The 19,046-nt window shown below is 35.0% G+C and overlaps 1 protein-coding gene across 1 annotated transcript in view; it reads left to right on the top strand.

Annotated features, from left to right (window-relative positions):
* LOC126814887 (putative phosphoenolpyruvate synthase) overlaps positions 1-15,183 on the top strand; it is a 39,015-nt gene extending 23,832 nt beyond the window's left edge. The window contains exons 16-25 of the mRNA XM_050540326.2: positions 158-258; positions 1,246-1,309; positions 1,474-1,545; positions 2,860-2,951; positions 5,993-6,071; positions 6,629-6,677; positions 6,877-6,953; positions 8,143-8,245; positions 12,280-12,354; positions 12,512-15,183. Of these exons, the coding sequence (XP_050396283.1) occupies positions 158-258; positions 1,246-1,309; positions 1,474-1,545; positions 2,860-2,951; positions 5,993-6,071; positions 6,629-6,677; positions 6,877-6,953; positions 8,143-8,245; positions 12,280-12,354; positions 12,512-12,567 (768 nt within the window). The 3' untranslated portion in view covers positions 12,568-15,183. The remainder of the gene's footprint in view (positions 1-157; positions 259-1,245; positions 1,310-1,473; positions 1,546-2,859; positions 2,952-5,992; positions 6,072-6,628; positions 6,678-6,876; positions 6,954-8,142; positions 8,246-12,279; positions 12,355-12,511) is intronic.
* The last annotated feature ends 3,863 nt before the right edge of the window (positions 15,184-19,046 follow it).

Raw genomic sequence — 19,046 nt, 5'->3', positions numbered from 1 at the left:
TTGGCTATTGATTAAATAAAATTCGAAGTTGTCTGTCATTTTAATTCCCAAAACTTTAAAATCATGTTTCAGAAGAGGTAAATTTTAAGCGTTAAAATGATGTATTAAAGTTCATTTATTTCACAGTAAATGACAAACAAATGTTTCTTTTGTTTAGGCCATTCTTCTGTCACGGTCTTACAAAAGGCCACCAAAGTCAACTAGTAGCATAGCTGATACCATTAATCAAATGAAAACTGAATTACCGGCATTCCAAAGGTAGGAAATGAGTTTGTGTGTGGTAAGCTCTAAGAGAATTTCCAGTTGTACAGCAACGTGCTTCTGAGTAGTAATATTTGAGTTGCTCATCATATTGACAGTACCAGTCACATTTTGTATCCCTCCTACACATGACTTTGTCTACCAAGCCCATGCAAAGTAGGTGCATTTTTAAGGTTCCGTCAAACAGCATATTTCTCTTGCCATATGGCAAGCCTTAAACGGAGGGATGAAAATCGGTCATCATGTGAATCTGAAAGCTGAAGACACATATTATCATATGTGATCACCCTTATTTGTCTATATATTGATCTGTTAAAGATACATTATGGGAGATAAGATAAAGAGATGGCAGTTCTCGCTATAATAGTTAAAAACTAGATAGTGTAAAGGTAATTTGCTGAAAATTTCAGTCAAATTGATCAACTATGAGCCGAGAAAAAAGCAGGTGAAATTTTTGCATAGTCTCGGTCATCATTACTAAAATCATTTTATAAACAGCATAGTCTTGATTATCCACTTTTTCTGATTTAATTATCAACGGCCGTTAGCGGCATATAGGAATCTAATCCAGCCAACATCGATGGCTAGCCTTGACATCGAGAGTTTATTATGGTCTGGATAAGTTAATTAATGTCTAATTGATAATTTAGATAACATTTCAGGCCTAAAGAAAGACTTGTAATAAGCAGATTTTGCTCTTGCATAATGCATGTTTAAATAACCCAAAGATTGGGCTGAAAATGGGTCAAAATTGGCTAAAATACCATAACCACATTATCTCCAAAATGGCTAAATATTTTGAGAAACTATTAGGGCTCCAAAGTAGAACCATATGGGTGAACAAATCTTAATAATATTTTAAGAAATATGTTGACACCACTTACATGCTCTCTGCATAGTTTTATCATGGAATGAGTGTCATCTGTTTATTTTGGAATTATGGCGGGGGACATTATATTTACTGTTGACTTATATTTTCTACAGATGGATAATAAAATTTCTTTTACCAAGAACAAGGAAGGCTGTGGGAGATCGAGAATGGGGCAAGGTAAGCAGTCTGGTATTTCAAAAACGGAAGAAACTAAGCTGAAAATGTTCCATGAAAAGCATGTATGCAATGTATCAATATGAAAGTTTTAAAGATTGATTTTTATTGCGATAAATGGTTATGTTTTCCGGCTCAAAGACTGTTATTTTATGCTTCTGTTTCAGTCATTATCTATTGAGATGTCAGAAAAATTCAAAAAGGCATATTGGATACTTGCTGATTTATTAGTTGATGAGGTAATAGAACTTTTAATAGTGTGGACTTTATTGATTATATTGTTCACTTTCCCTGTTGTTAGAGAACATAATATGAAATAAAATTTAAAACAAATTAGGGGAAAAGGTCTTTGTAATTTAATATAACATATGTTGTTGGAAAAGATGTCTATGTATAATTGTATACCTTCTTTGAGCGTCATTTAGCAATTGACATACGTAATAAACACAAAAACATAATATGGAACATAATTACTATTTTAATTAAAGCGATGTTTCGTTGAGGGTTCTCTCAATGTTTTCAAGCAAATGATAATGAAAATAATGTACAGAAGGTTTATATACAAAAACAAGTAACAGCTAATTAACCATAAATCAATCGGGAAACCATTTAATATATGAAGTCAAATCACCAATAAAGGAATAAGAGCTTATGAAACCATATAAACCTTCTGTACATTATTTTCATTATATATTTGTCTCTGGGGGATCACGTGGCTAAGTGGGTAAGACGCTGGCTCGCTAGCCTGGAGGTCGGGTGTTCGATCCCTGCATTGGCCGAGAAAGTACATCCAGATTTTCCGGCGTGGTTCCCCCTTGTCAGTGATGCAGGATGGATGGCCTGACAAGGACAGCTGTCTAGTCCTTCGGATGAGACGAAAAACCGAGGTCCTGTGTATACATTGGAATGCACGTAAAAGATCCCTTGGCAATTGGAATTCGATATAAGAGTAGGCGATAGTGCTGCTGATCTGGCAAAATTTCCCTCATAGCACACTGTATGGCGTATGCCCGTCTTCATTAGCCCAGTATAGGAGCAGAACAGTAGGACGTTAAAACCCCATTTCATTTAATTTATACTTGTCTACGATATCACCTTGGTGAAAGCGGATGTAAAATACAATTAACTCACATATTTTCATTATCATTTGCTTGAAAACGTTGAGAGAACCCTCAACAAAACGTTGCTTTAATTAAAATAGTAATTGTTTTCCATATTATATTTTTGTGTTTATATAATTGTATAGGAATGTATTATGATGTTATTTTAGGGACGGGGGGTTGGGTGGCTGAATGGTTAGCATGTGTGTGCTATATCATAAGGTCTCATCATTGAGTCAACTGGCATGGTTTCGAATCCCCGATTGTATGTGACGAGTAGGGTCGCCTGTCCAACCTTGTGGGTTTTCTCTGGGTCTTCCGGTTTCCTCCAACTGCTAAAGAACCCTACGCGCAAGCGAATGATTGAAATAATATTGAACCATGTGTTAGTACCAAAATGACCTAGTTTGTGTCGACTGGATGTTAAACCCCAATTCTCTCTCTCTATTTCAGGGACGTATACCAGAAGCAGATCTGATGTTTTATTTGACTCACGCAGAGATTGGAACCTTATTAAAAACCAGATCAGCTAGATTAATTATGAGGTAACTGACATGTTTTGATATACCGTATTTTTCGGTGTATAAGGCGCATGCGTAGATAAGGTGCAGGGCGACTTTGGCAGAGGTGTTTCAGGAAAAAAAAATATGCGTGGCTTAGGCGCACCCTTTCCCAGCGCGTGTGAAACTCGTGCCATAGCATATGTGACTCAAATCCACCTGCGATCTTCAGTAACTAGGTCAAACTCTATTGTTTTCAGTTATAATAATTACCGATATTTAGCCGTATCAAGCTTTATATAATTATATTTCTTTATGAAATAAATTGCTTTTGTTACATTTGTTTATATTAATTATAACACGCAATTGCATTATTGCATAACTTTCAGCTGTAATTCTGTTGCTCGTACGGTAGTGAAATTGTCATTCAAGTCCCGCCCACAACAAACATGGCCGTCTATTACATCGTGTTATATATAATATATCATGATCAGCTACTCACAACTTAAATCCTGACTACCGGTAAAAGAGAAACAACAATTCCAGTTTACTCCAAGTTATGCAAACAACTGACAAACGATAGCGTCTGTTGCCCCGCCCACTCCACGCGTCATGACAATACCCAGATTGTAGCCATTTAGATCTATCAGTAAAATAATACAATAGCATTTTTAATACCAATCAAAGAAACAATGATTTTGTCAACTACAAACGACTTCATAAAGAAAACGATAACAACTCACTGGTAGATAATTAACTCTACCGGTAAATTATAACAATGGGCCAATCACTGAATCCATGTTGAATGAAAACCGTCGGTAACTTAAAACGGTTACTAAAAGACAGTCTTGCTCAAAGAAAACACCCCGATGTATATAAAACACCAGTGAACATTCCATCATTCTTAAAAATTATTTATTCAGAATGGCTACGAGACGAACCGCTTATACCGCTAAGGAGAAGTTGAGGGTAATTAGTTACACTGAAGCACACGGTAATAGGGCCGCTGGTCGTGAATTTAGTTTGGGGGAGTCAAACGTGAGACGTTGGAGGGCGATGAAGGGGAAACTTACCGACATGAAACCTAGTAAAGAAGCGAATAGGTGGAGCGCCGCACGTTATCCTCAAATTGAGAGAGAATTGGTAGACTATGTGAATGAGAGGCGTCAAGAAGGTTTGCCCGTTTCGACAACAGAAGTCAGACTAAAGGCACTATTGTTGGCAAAGGGCAAAGCCGAATATGCAAGTTTCAAGGCAACATCAAGTTAAGTGTACAGATTTCTGGACCGACACGACCTATCAATTCGTAGAACACATATATCACAGAAACTACCACAAGATTTTGACGACAAACTAACCAGTTTTCAAAAATTCATCATTAATCTAAGATCCAAGCATGATTACACCCTGGATCAGATAGGAAATGCAGACCAGACCCCACTGACATTTGATTTACCAAGTAACACAACAATCCACAAAACAGGAGAGAAGACAGTCAACATTAAAACAACCGGCAACGAAAAGAACAGATTCACAGTGATGTTGGCCTGTACAGCAGATGGCGGAAAATTACCACCTTATGTCATATTTAAAAGAAAGACCCTACCTAAAGGCATGATATTTCCAAAGGGCATTATAGTAAAGACACAGGAAAAGGGTTGGATGGACAATAATTTAACAGCTGATTGGCTTGAAAATGTATGGGGGAAGAGACCTGGAGCTTTGAGAAAAAAGAAGGGCCTTCTTGTATTGGATGCCTTTAGATGTCATCGATCTGATTCGGTGAAGACAGACCTCAAGAGGAAGTACTCTACCGACTTAGTCATCATTCCTGGGGGTATGACCAGTATGCTTCAACCATTAGATGTATCAATAAATAAACCAATGAAAATAAAACTTAGACAGATGTGGTCCGACTGGATGGCAGGCGATGAACATTCGTATACGAAAGGGGGCGCCAGACGAAAACCCGAATTAAACGTTATATGCACTTGGATACTAGAGGCGTGGAAGTCGATCAATCCAGAAATCATTATTAAATCCTTTAAGAAATGCTGCATATCAAATGCTATGGATGGGACAGAAGATGACATGTTATGGGATGAAATGGTAGAAAAGGAGCCAGCAAATAAAAGAAGAAAGGTGGTGGAAGAAGATGACGACGACAATACTCAAGATGACATCGACGCTGTCATTGTAACAGACAATACCCATAGCCTATGGTATAATGAGCGTGTGCTCAATGGAAATTACCCTTCTAATAGCCAATGAAAACTCTTTGTCTGTCGTAAGCCCCGCCTTTTCGTCAACTTGACTGATATCACCGTTGACGACACACTGTTTGGATTGCCGACAGTGGCTAACTGTACCGGTAAACGGATTAGCAGAAATATATGTCATCAAATACGCAGGAATAATAGAAATATTAACGAGAATTTTGCAGATATTGTTAGCACTGTCGTTTATGACTAACGGTATACGGAAAAGCCGGAATAATAGAAATATGACTAACGGTATACGGAAAAGCCGATACCGTATCTTAAATGGCCGCCATATTTATTGCTCGAAAAATGACGACATCGGAATGTCGGAATAGCAGAAAAATATGTCATCTAATTATTTACGATATCTTTGCAGATATTTTAATAACACTAAACCGCTATTGACCCATATTATTGCCACTGTCGTCTATGACTAACGGTATACGGGATATCGGTATGGGAAATGGCCGCCATCTTTATTGCTGTTGTCGATATGATCAACTTCAGACCTCGATGTTGACACACAGAAAAGCCAAGATTTGCTAAATACTATGTATTAGGCGCACCCCTTCTAGAAAATAAAATACCTGGTAAAAAAGTGCGCCTTATACACCGAAAAATACGGTACTGGAAAACAAGATATTAATGTGTCATGAAATGAATATGACCAAAATTTAAATTTATGTGACCTTCTCTTTTCTAAAATGATAGTTAGAATTTGTTTTTTGTAAATCAAAGAAAAGAGTAAGTAAGTAAGATTTGGCTGTTGTTCTAGATAATCAAAAGGGTTAATTCTGTTTAGAAGTACTGATAATCATTTTACAGAGCTAGCAGACGAAGGAAAATCCACCAGAAACAGATGCTATATAAATTTAAAAAAGTAGTTTCCGGTCATCCACAATTAGTAAGTATTAATACCAGTTCATATATTTACCTGTGACTAATTATACCAGTAGGCCTACTTATAGTAACCAAAATTTAACAAACGTTATTTATACTTCATTTTAACATCCATACCATATGATTTAAAGTTTTGTGTTGTCGTGGGTTTTATCAACTAGGTTTGATAAAAATTATGCTTTTGGTGGATTTTGTATGGCCAACCCTTGTTGCCAATTGCAAACTATTGCTAACAAAAATATAATCCCCTAGTATTTTTCTGTAAGCTTGAAAAAGTAGATCACATAATTAAGCAATGGAAAATTTGGCTGATTCGAGTTCCTTTATAGTCTAGTCAAGTTAGTGCATTTACTACTTTAATATTTGTAAGATAATTAGCATCAGGCCCGTAGCTGCACAGTAAGTTCGGTTGGCAACACTGTTTACTGCTGAGTGCAACTGGCACAGAGATGCTATTTCCTGCACTTTGGGACTTTAGGGGGGCATGAATCGAAAATATATATAAAAACATGTAAAAATGGGTGATATCAATAGTTAATAGATGAAGATATTTTTTTGTAGGTTGAAGATGGAGTAGAGGTTTCTGTAAGTGCAGATTTTACATGGACAGGTAAATTATACCATTATTCTTACAATATTACCTTGTGTCATTTGTGCTAAGCACTCTACATATCTACAAGCACACTATACCATTTCACAGAAAAAGCAAAAATTCATTTTTTTTTAAAATAAAATTTTATTAAATGTACTGTACTATTAAAGGTAGGTAACAGCGTCTAAATATGTTTATGTATCATTATATACAACAGGATTGCCAGTAAGTCAGGGTACAGCCCATGGAACAGCCAGAGTTGTAACAACTCTACAAGATGCAGGCAATATTCAGGTTAGTGTTCACTGAAACTACCAAGTATGAATTTAAAGCCAACATTGTATCTTTGGAGATTTATGTTGATCTGTTTATTTCAATTAACTGGTATATGATTAGACATTTACACCAGAGTGTTCACATTTAGTTGAGGTATGGATGTTCTTAGCATTCTATTTACAAGGTGTACCAATTTTGGTTGGGTTGAAGAGGTTTAAAAGACATTTCACTCCATGTAGGCCCAGGCTCGTAGCTAGCCGAAAATTGTTGGGGGGGGGAGGGAAGGCTTCTACACTTGACGGTCCACGGTGAACGATACCGTGGACACACCTACTAAGGGTGCACTCCCACCCAGAAAATTTTGGAAAATAGAATTTGCACCTGAAAATGACGGACAATTTCAATTTTGAGGCCGAATTTGCGATATTGGCATATTATGATATTTTGATATGAAGATTATAAAAATTTGAAGGAAGGATTACACTTTAAGGTACATAATAATTTATGAGAAAAACAAAAAGTTCGCAATCGTGTTAGAGTGCAACTTGTTTGAATTTTGAAGATTATCACACCTAACCAACCTCACGCGATATTATGGGCGCCAATCTCATTGTGGACGTCCAACCAATGTCACTCGGCTTTTATGTGGCAGTACTGATATGGGCACGTTGGTCGTTGCATCGTATTGCGTCCAATGGAAAGGGCATCTTTGGCTCCCATTGGGGGAGCCGATTTTTTCCCCAATGGGCAAAGGGCCCCCCACCGTCCATCGGGGGCACCAAATTTTTCCAGATGCCTAAGAGATTACATGCCAGCAAAAGCAGGGTATTGAAATAGAATTGAACCATATGTTAGTCCCAAAATGAGCTAGTTTGTGTGTGTGTCTCTCTCTATATGGACAAATATAGCAAATAATATAGTTGTATAATATTTCAAGGTCTTTATTTATGCACTCAAGGAAATTCTAATTAGGTTTTGTATATTTTCATATTGTAATCTAAAATATATCACAAATGAAATGAAATGTTTGGAAGGATTCTGATGAGTGATCATGATTATAATCTGAAGATTAATTTATTTTTATAAACAATATTTTATCCTGATATCTGAATAGACTTAATGAATAACCTTAGCCTATGTAAACCATCACAAATTTAAAACAAAAAGGTGATGGCGTGAGGTTAGCTAATTGTATTTTTTATGTCAGTCTGGTGATATACTAGTGGTAACATGTACAGATGTAGGCTGGTCACCATATTTTCCTTTAATTAATGGTTTGGTAACAGAAGTTGGTGGACTTATTTCCCATGGTAAGTACTGCACTTTTGAACTTCCAACTGAAAATGAATAGGTGCTTATCAATTTTGAAACACAATGTTTCTGATTGAGATAGAATCTTCAAACTTGCATAGATATTCATTAAGTAAATGTCTTGAATGATTTCCTTGATGAACATTTTCTGTTTAGGTGATGCAGGGATAAGTAATTTGGTTTGCCAATGACTTGGAACATGATAATTAGGGTTTCACACTGCGTAGCTTATTATTTTTTTATTATTATTTTTTTTTTTTTCCACTTGAGCATATCTCAGAAACTACTTGTCGGATCAATTCGATGTCTTCGGTTTTACTGGGAAAGTGGGTGTGACTTAGAGATTAAAGCTATTTCGAACATTCTGCGACTATGCGAAATGTCTGAAACGCCAAAGTTGTCGTTTTTTGAAATATTGCAGTAATATTAACAATAATCGTCGGATTTTAACATTGGATACATTTTGACATAGCCTGAGACAGGGCACATAGCTACAGTAGTTTAGATTTTTGATTTTCGACGAATATTCGGAGATATTAGGTGCCAAATTTTGACAAAAAACTTTTTTTATTAATGAATAATTTTTTACGGCATTTTACCCAGGGTTAAGGGGTCGTCTTATCTCGATAATTTTTTTTTGCCCCTATTGGCTAATTCAGTTTATCGGTTGTAGGTTAATTATTTATTGCCCAATTTTTATAAAACAAAGTCCATATGCTCCATGGTGCAAATTCTCAATTTTTTTATTACCGGTAAAGTTTTCTATCGGTACTGGATGTGGCGCAATTTTGCTAAAAACTCCAATTTTGTCGAGTCAGAACGTCTTTTCACTAGCAAATGTTAATTTTTGCAAATCTGATAGATCAAGATAAATGCCCCTACAAAAGGCGCACAAAATGTCGGACTCACTTTTTTTAATTTTGGTTTTGTATTTGCGCCATTTCGATTTAAAGGTGAAAAAAGGTGTAAAAATGATCTATTTACAACCCATTCAGGCTTTTCATATTTCAAAATATTTCTTCGCAACTATCATAAACTTGTAGCATTAATCCATACGAAGAGAATCTATGTCAAAATTAGTTTGTAATATGAGTATTTGCCGAGAAATGGTCAATTTTGCATGAGTCACTTTTTACGCTATTTTGCCTGTAAAAGAGCCAATTATTATTGGATTTTCATAAAAATAACACCATTTGATGCGTAATGTCAATTTTGACTAGTTCAAACCAATTTAACATTTTCAATGTCGCCGGAAATGGCGCCATTTGGGCAAAAATGTATTTATAGCCTTCAAAACAGATATTTTATTCAAACGAGTCTGGTTTGTAATGTTTTCAAAATTATGATATTTGATTCCAATCAACTAATAGAATAAACCCATACGATCATATAGATATCTAACTTGTTCAGTTGCGGAGAAATAGGCGATTTTCAGCAGGTCACTTTTCAAAGTTTTTGGTCCATAAAAGTGGCAATTATTATTCGATTTTCATAAAAAATTTCACTGTGTGATACCTAACGCCATTTAGGATTTCATACAAGTAATTTAGTATTTTCATTATCACCGGAAGTACCGTCAGTTTGTCAAAAACTGTATTTTTAGCCTCTAAAACAAGTAATTGTTTGAAGTAAGTGATATTCATTATTTGTGTAAAATTATGATATTTGATTCCTATGGACAAATAGTATCAATCAATACGATCATATTGATATCACAAAATATTTTCTAACACCTTCCCTTGCCGAGAAATAACCAATTTTGTCAGGATCACTTTTTAAAATTTTTCACATTTTAATTTCAGTGTATGGGTTCTGGGTTAATTATTTATTGCCTTATTTGTGTAAAAGAAAAGCCCACCTGGTGCAAATTCTCAACTTACTTCTACATATAAAAGTTTCTGACGGCACCGAGGTGACGTAATTTTGCCCAAAACTTCAATTTTGACGTGTCGAAAGGTCTTTTAAAAAGCAAATATTAATGTTTACAAATCTAATAGATCAAGATGAATGCTCATACTAAAGACGCAAAATATGTCTTGCTTTGTTTTGTTTTTTTTATTTCGGTTTTGCATTTGCATCATTTTGATTTAAAGCTGAAAAAAGGTGTAAAAATGAGCTATTTACAATGCATTCAGATTTTTCATTTTTTACAATATTTCTTGACAACTTTCACGAACCTGTAGCATTAATCCATACGATGACAATTTATGTCAAAATTAGTTTGTAATATTAGCAGTTGCCGAGAAATAGGCAATTTTGCATGGGTCACTTTTCACATTATTTTGCCTGTAAAAGAGTTAATTATAATCCGATTTTCTTTTTTTTTTCACCATATGATTTTTGACTGGGCGGATCCAATTTTACATTTTCAGTGTCACCTGAAATGGCGTCATATGGGCAAAAACTGTATTTATAGCCTTCAAAACAGATATTTTTTTCAGAGGGGTCGATTTGTAATGTTTTTAAATTTATGATCATTGATTGCAATCAACAAATAGAATGAATCAATACGATCATACATATACCACAAAATGGTTCCTAACTTTTACGGTTGCAGAGAAATAGGTTTTTGGTCTATAAAAGTGTCAATTATTATTTGATTTTCATAAAATTTTCACCATTTGATGCCTGATGCCATTTATGATTTCATGGAACTAATTTAACATTTTCATTATCACCGGAAGTAATGTCGTTTTGGCAAAAACTTTATTTTTAGCCTTCAAAACAAATATTTTTTTAAGTGAGTTATATTTATTATTCGTTTAACATTATGACATTTGATTCCAATGGAGATATAGATTGGATCAATACGATCATATAGATGTCCAAAAATTGCTTCTACCATCTTTCTTTGTCGAGAAATAACCAATTTTGCCAGGATCACTTTTTAAGACTTTTTTTTCACATTTTAAGTTCCCATTAGATAGTCAGTTAACTTAGTGGTAAGTTAGTAATAAATTTTGTCAGGATCACATTTTTGACATATCTAACGCATGGTAACAAATGTATAAATGGAATTGATATTGCTGGATTTGGTTGATACTACGTCCATTTCATAACACGTGTGCAATGCTAACGTTGAAATCTGTTTAACGGTTCCATTGGTACTGAATGTGACATAAGTTCAAGGGTAACGAGGCACCGGAAGTGACATAAGTTCAAGGGTAATGTGGCACCAGTGAAACCCGTCATTACTGCGTCGCAGTTCTAGTTCTGATTCTAATAGAATGATAGTGATGTAACGTGGTCTATAGTTTCTTTAAATCACTAACTTGAATAAATTTTATAATGAGCATTATCTGATCAGGATAAGCAGAGAGAAGCAATTTGATTGGTCAAGACTTTAGAACATAATACCTTGACTGTTCGCTGATGAGCAATTTCTGGATAGACTAAGCTGGGCAGAGATAAGCAATTTGATTCGTGAAGACATTGGAACACAATAACTGGCTCTAATTCAGGCAATATCCCTTGACTAAGTTTGATGAGAATTTTCTGCTTAGGCTATATACCAATGACTTGATAGATCACGATTTAGGAACACAATAACTCTGCTTTTAATTGAAGTACAATGTTCAAAATTGGGTGAGGTGCTCATTAGGTTAATTTCTTGTCTAAGAAGCAATTTGTTTGTTGATGTTTTGTTGGGGCACAATAACTTTGATTCTAATTAAGGGATAATGATGATATTTTGTATATAGTTTCACTACTTCAAATTTGTACTTAGTTGGGTTCTATCCCTGTGTTGGCCGAGAGGTACCTGTTCCATCATGGTTCCTCCTTTTCAGTGATGCAGCATGGAGGGCCTGGCAAGGAACATTGTCTAGTCATTTGGATGGGACCAAAAAAATTAGATCATGTGTATATTTTGGCATGCATGTAAAGAACACTTGGCAGTTGAAATTCGAAATTAGTATAAACTAATTAGTGCCGCTCTCTGGGCACACTTTGCCTCATAGCCAAATGCAATGCCATGTGCCAGTTGGACGAGAACAATAAGACATTAAACCCCATTTCATTTCATTCATAATAGGTGCTGTTGTAGCTAGAGAATATGGTATACCATGTGTAGTTAATATATGTAATGCTACAATACAAATCAAATCAGGTAAGGCGACTCTATCCTACTCTATGTAAATTAATATCTCTATTAAATTGTGATTTAAAAATCTATTCACGAAACATTTTTTGCTTGTTTTTATTAATTAAATAGTTTGGTGTATAAAGGAGTTATAAGAGAATGTATAATTTTGTATTTATTACAGGAGATCAGCTATATATTGATGGTAAAGCTGGTATTGTTGTAAGATCGTGCCAGTGAGGACTGTCAGACATAACAGTTTTTAACTCCTTTTGTATTGTACAATATTTTGGAAAGTCAGAACGAACCTGGGATCATCATGTGTATTATGACATACCTTTTATTTTTTTTATTAAAGTGGTATTTTTATACTCCCACATTGAAGTGTGGATGTGACCATTGTATACTGCAGTAGCCTTGTAAAGTAACTGCGGGAAGACTGCACAACACAAGATAAACACTCAGACAATATATAAAGACAATTCAAACAACGAATCAAGTAAATGATATGTTGGGTCTTTCAGAATATGTATCATTTGTTCTGTTTATGTTTTGTTGTTAAGTTCTCCTGTATTTTGAATTATTTCCTACAGTTACCCCCCTTCATAAATGACTGTTTATCTTGAACAATTAATTACAGGTTTACTGCCCTTGATTAGTAAAAGCTTGTCAAGATCGTAAGGGTCCAAATTATGATACATTCTCACCAGTGATAAGACTCAAAAGCTCCTGCCCTAGAGCCAATTAAAAGATTAGCTACCTACCCCTAGACTCATTAAATCAGCCGGGCCCATCTCCCTAAGCCAATTAGTGGATTATTGTTAATCCTAATACCCTCTACAAAATTGAAAATAACTAAACAAATATTTTCTATACAAAGAAATACTCTGTTACAAAAATGTACAGATTGTGGTGTTCTTTCCAATGATATAAAATTCAATTGTACAAAGTGGCAACTATATATAAGGCCTACTATAAATAATATTGAAAAGTCATAGTTCCACTAAAATTATGACTTTTCTGTCATAATGGTAAAATAATGTGAACAAGTAGGCCTATTCCCTAAGATTTTTTTTTTTTAAATAGAGCGCAAATATAGTCCCTCACGTTGGCAGCAGTGTTCAAAGTAAATATAACTTTTAAAAAGAAATATCGCTCCAAATGACCGTAACTTCAGCTGCTGGCAGTTGGCATTTCTGCCTTTTTGTTTGGATATGGCTGGAATTGTCGTTTTCTTTGCTTCATTGCGTCGAAATTAAAAATATATACTTGAAATCTTCGACTGTATAATAATCCTATATGTAGTATATATCAAATCCTAAAAGTTTTGATTCTATTTAGCTTTCCGAAGTCTAGAATTATTATCCGTAAGTTTTGTGGTATCGACTGTCTGGAAGCCTATTCAAGATGGCGGCCGACACGCTTGATCTTGGCTGGATTATACGTATTCTTTGCACCATAACGTCACCATAGGTCTCGAGTTGGTATTCGAATCGGTTCTCGTAAACGCGATGAGTTGCCTCGCAAGATGGCTGAAGACTGAAGAATTGAGGAAATATGTTAAAAAAATTCACTTTTCTTTATTATGTTCTTGGCGACACCGCCCAAAAATAAAAAAGAAAAGTTGTACCAGTTGACTGTCCCCAAATGCCCCGTATTTTTATTAGGAATGTCCATAATATTCATATTTTAACGTGAATTTCAAAAGAAAATGATCTAGCAACGGGCACGTCATATCCCTTGTTGGGGACGCCATCTTGGAAATCGAATCGTCAATCCAGCAGGCGAGCAAGTTGCATAATCGATTTGGCAAATCGTCGTGGTAAATACGACAATTAGGTGAAACCGATTAGGCTAATTTTTGCCGTAAATGTGTTTTGGAAAGGAAATGCAAATCGTTGACACGGTGTGAATTTTCACCTCTGACGTAAATACCAGAAGCAGAAGATCCTTTTTTGAAACGTATGTTTTTTATTCGATAATTGGTGTTTTATTTTTATTACTCAATCACCATTAATTTAAGAAATAAAAACAATAGAAATCAGTTGATTGATCTGGAGCTTTTGTTCGCTTATGCCTTTGTCAAGTATGATGGGTTGTATGTGAAATCTTTAAACAATGGTGTTGTGAACTTTATAGACAAATTAAAAAGTTGCTTAAAACACAGAAATTGAAATTTTCATTTCTGATTTAAAGTCAGACATATTCAGTGTTGTGAGATAATGTAATTATCATTTTCTCTAAGTTGTTTATTTTGTCCACTTTCCTACAGACGGTTAAAGGCTGGATAAAGGCTGTTGAGCGTTGGCATCCAGGTGCAGATCCAGGGGGGGGGGGGGGCCCAGGGGGCCGTGGCATCCCCCCCCCCTCATCCCCAGTGAGACTGGTCGTCACTGTTCAGACCAGCACCTGCAGCCAGCAATGGGATTCCCAGATTTTAGTTTCTGTTTAATGAGGCCGCGACAAAGACTCTGGGGACTACACCAAACCACTAATGCATGCGGCACTCTGATGATTACCCTTTGCTCAATGTATGGCCCCCCGCTCGACAAAATCCTGGATCCGGGCCTGGCATCTTATTTATGAATTTGTTGTTAACACCTGGAGAATGCTGTGCAGATGCCTTTAAATTTTTTTTTTTTTTACCTTCTCTAAGAATATTATACCGTTTTATTGTATCTTTTGATTTATCTATGTCTTGTGCACGTCTGCATTGTTTAATTTTATAGATTTTACATTGGTTCTATTTATCAATGACTTTTATGTATTTTTGTACTTATACATTTTAAACTGATGTTGATATGTAAACATACAATTAATAAACCAACATTTCTTATATTTATTGTCATTTCTTCTGGTATAGTATATGATATCATAAGATTGGATTCAATATTACTTGTGAAATGAAATGGGGTTTAACGTCCTACTGTTTTGCTCCCAACTGGGCAAATGAAGACAGGCATACGCCATACAGTGTGCTATGAGGGAAATTTTGCCCGGATAGCGGCACTACGGCCTACTCTTATATCGAATTCCAACTGCCAAGTGATCTTTCACGTGCACGCCAATGTGTACAAGGGACCTCGGTTTTTCGTCCCATCCGAACGACTAGACAGCCCCTCCGTCCTGTATCACTGACAAGGGAGAACCACGCCAGAAAATCTGGATGAACTTTCTCGGCCAATGCAGGGATCGAATAACCGACCTCCAGGCTAGCAAGCCAACATCTACCCACTTAGAACATTACTTGTACTTTAATCTGTATATATTATATAGTCTATTATTGTAACCGGGGGGTGTAAATTCTCAATAAAAACTAAGGTGGTTAGTTTTTAAACCTTTATTAAAAACCCTGAAATATATATACGTTAAAATTAATATACATATCACAGTAACAGTTGAGTACAATAAAATAATAGTAAGGCATGCATATTGGTACTCAATGAAATATATCAATAATTTATACACTAAAATACATCACTAATTAAATTAAACATATTAAACAGGCCTTAAGTTTATACTAAATATAATATAAGTAATTGATAACATACCCAAAGAAGGGGTTTTTAAATAAGACTATCAAGATGGTGAACAAAATCTTCAGATAACTATATTCTGGAAAATAACATTATTCTGATTATACATACAATATACTTTCAAAACGGTACCTTATAATCTACTATATATATGTATATATGAAAAACTAATGATCTTTACATGTTATTTTCTATCTATTTAAATAAAATGGTTGCTTAATATTACAATTTCTATCATTCCTACATCCGCTCCATCTAAACCCCAATTACCCAAAATAAGAGAATTAGCACACATACCTGTAATACTGAAGTAGTATAACTGGAACAATTCTCTGAAAATAACCTAACTAGATTTGGAAAATAAAGTAAAACAATTTCATTGAAGATATCAAATTGTCCTTACACTTCGAAATCTATCTAATGTCTGATGTCTAAAGTGAGGTTCAGATAAAAAGAAAACTTGCTTGTAACCAAGGGAGTTGAATTGTACTCACCCCAAGATTTGGGCTCTAAGAAAACAGTACAGGTTAACAAGCCAAGCTAAAGGAGAGATGTTATTATAGACCAGTTGCAATTAAAATTAGTGTCAGTTTGTTAGTTTAAAGGTGCACTCACTCAATACACTATATTACTTGACATAATAAAACCTATAAACATATTAAAATTCCGCTTTGCTACATTATTATGTATGTTTTATGCACTTTATACAATTAAGCTATTATGTCAGTAGCCTTTTTTTTTTCACACCCTTTAAAACAGTGAATTTGGCAATTTTATGTTAAAGTATCAATATCAATGTGGAGATATCAATATCTTCGAGCCGCCAGTGCTATTTTGGAAGTTATAGTGTGTGCAGTGAACATACCCTAACCCTATTTACCCATATTTTTGCTATGTTTACAGTAATATTCTTGACAATGCAACATAGGGAGGCTTCTGAGAAACTTTGCAGGCTAGTGAGTTTAATTATCCCAAAATTCTATGAAATAAATAAAATTTTGACACCCAAGCTGGTTTGGGTGCTTTTTATACGCCCACATGGAAATGTGGTCGTATATTGCCGTCGCCCCCGTCCGTCATCCACAATTTCTTGTGAACACTCTACAGACTACATTTATCATCTGATTGTTTCGAAATTGATATATGTTGTTTGCATTAGTGAGATGAAGAAGCCTATTTAATTTCAATAACTTACGTTAATTTCGTCTGGAGTTATGGCCCTTGTTTCACTTTGTTGCACCTTGTGAACGCTCTAACGACAATAGTTATCAACCGATCTGTAAGAAATTTATATGCATCATTTAAATTAGTAAAACAAAGAAGCCTATTGAATTTCAGCAATTTCTGTTAATTACATCTAGAGTTATGGCCCTTGTTTCACTTTGTTGAATCTTGTGAACACTCTAATGACAACAGTTATCATCTGATCTGTTTGAAATTGATACACATCATTTAAATTAGTGAAACAAAGAATCCTATTGAATTTCAGCAATTTCCTTTAATTACGCCGTGAGTTATGGCCCTTGTTTCACTTTGTTGTACCTTGTTTATGCTCTTACGACAAAAGTTATTATCCGATCTGTATGAAATTTATATGCATCATTTAGATTAGTAAAACAAAGAAGCTTATTGAATTTCAGCAATTTCCGTAATTACATCTAGACTTATGGCCCTTGTTTCACTTTGTTGAATCTTTTGAACGCTCTAATGACAACAGTTATCATCCGATCTGTTTGAAATTGATATGCATCATTTAAATTAGTGCAAGGAAGATGCCTATTGAATTTCAACAATTTCCGTAATTACACCATGAGTAATGACCCTTTTTTCACTTTGTTGTACCTTGTGAATGCTTTAACGACAAAAGTTATTATCCGATCTGTATGAAATTTATAGGTATTGTTTAAATTAGTAAATCGAACAAACCTATTGAGTTTCAGCAAATTTCCGTTAATTACATCTAGAGTTATGGCCCTTGTTTCACATTGTTGAATCTTGTGAATGCTTGAACGACAAAAGTTATCACCCAATCTGTATGAAATTCAGAGTTTCAGCAAATTTCCGTTAATTACATCTAGAGTTATGGCCCTTGTTTCACATTGTTGAATCTTGTGAATGCTTGAACGACAAAAGTTATCACCCAATCTGTATGAAATTCAGAGTTTCAGCAAATTTCCGTTAATTACATCTAGAGTTATGGCCCTTGTTTCACATTGTTGAATCTTGTGAATGCTTGAACGACAAAAGTTATCACCCAATCTGTATGAAATTCATATGCATCATTTAAATTAGTGAAATGAAGAAGTCTATTGAATGTCAGCAATTTCTTTCAATTACTTCTAGAGTTATGGCCCTTGTTTTACATTGTTGAACCTTGTGAACGTTCAAATGACAAAAGTTATCATCCGATCTGTATGAAATTGATATGTATTATTTGAATTAGTAAAACTAAAAAGTCTGTTGAATTTCAACAATTTCTGTAGATTACTTCCAGAGTTACAGCCCTTGTTTTAGTTTTTAGAACCTTGTGATCCCTCAAACGACGAAAATTATAATGTCATCTGTATGAAATTGTCTATTAAATGCCCCCTAATTACCTACAAAAGAACAAATATACGACAACTCTTGTCGACCGCTCGGACGATTTAGATGCTGTGGGCGTATGTTTAGTTGCCTGGCAACCTATCTTTGATGTAGCATGGATGTACCCTTTGTTTATATGAACCCACGAACTTTGCCTTGACTCTGGGTGCTAGGAACTTTACGGCTACATAGAAAGTTTATGGCTTTTGGCATGTTTATACCTTATGCATCTGTCAATTTGGGGATATAAACATCTGCAAGCCACTAAAGCTAGTTTAGAAGTTATTTTATGCGCAGTGAGCCTTCCCCATATTTTTGGCATGTTTTTGTCTTTTATTATGCATTAAATATATCTTATCGACTTGCCAAATCGATTTGTATTTAGTCGATTTCAAAGTACTTTGATGAGTTACTTATTTACTGCCTATTGGCAGTAAACAATTCTTGTGGCTGGCCAGTTGAAAAAAACCCATGTGATCACCTGATCAAATCGCACCTAGAGGTTAAACGTTTCGGAAATCGGTGTCGATAAATTCGTTGGTTAGGGTAACCAATTTGAATTAGACTTTAAAGATGAAAATTTGATTGAATGCAAACCAC

The sequence above is a fragment of the Patella vulgata genome, chromosome 3 (assembly GCF_932274485.2).
Source record: "Patella vulgata chromosome 3, xgPatVulg1.2, whole genome shotgun sequence".
Classification (NCBI taxonomy): domain Eukaryota; kingdom Metazoa; phylum Mollusca; class Gastropoda; family Patellidae; genus Patella; species Patella vulgata.
The sequence above is the reverse complement of the archived record's forward strand: the minus strand, read 5'-3'. Positions and strand labels throughout refer to the sequence as shown.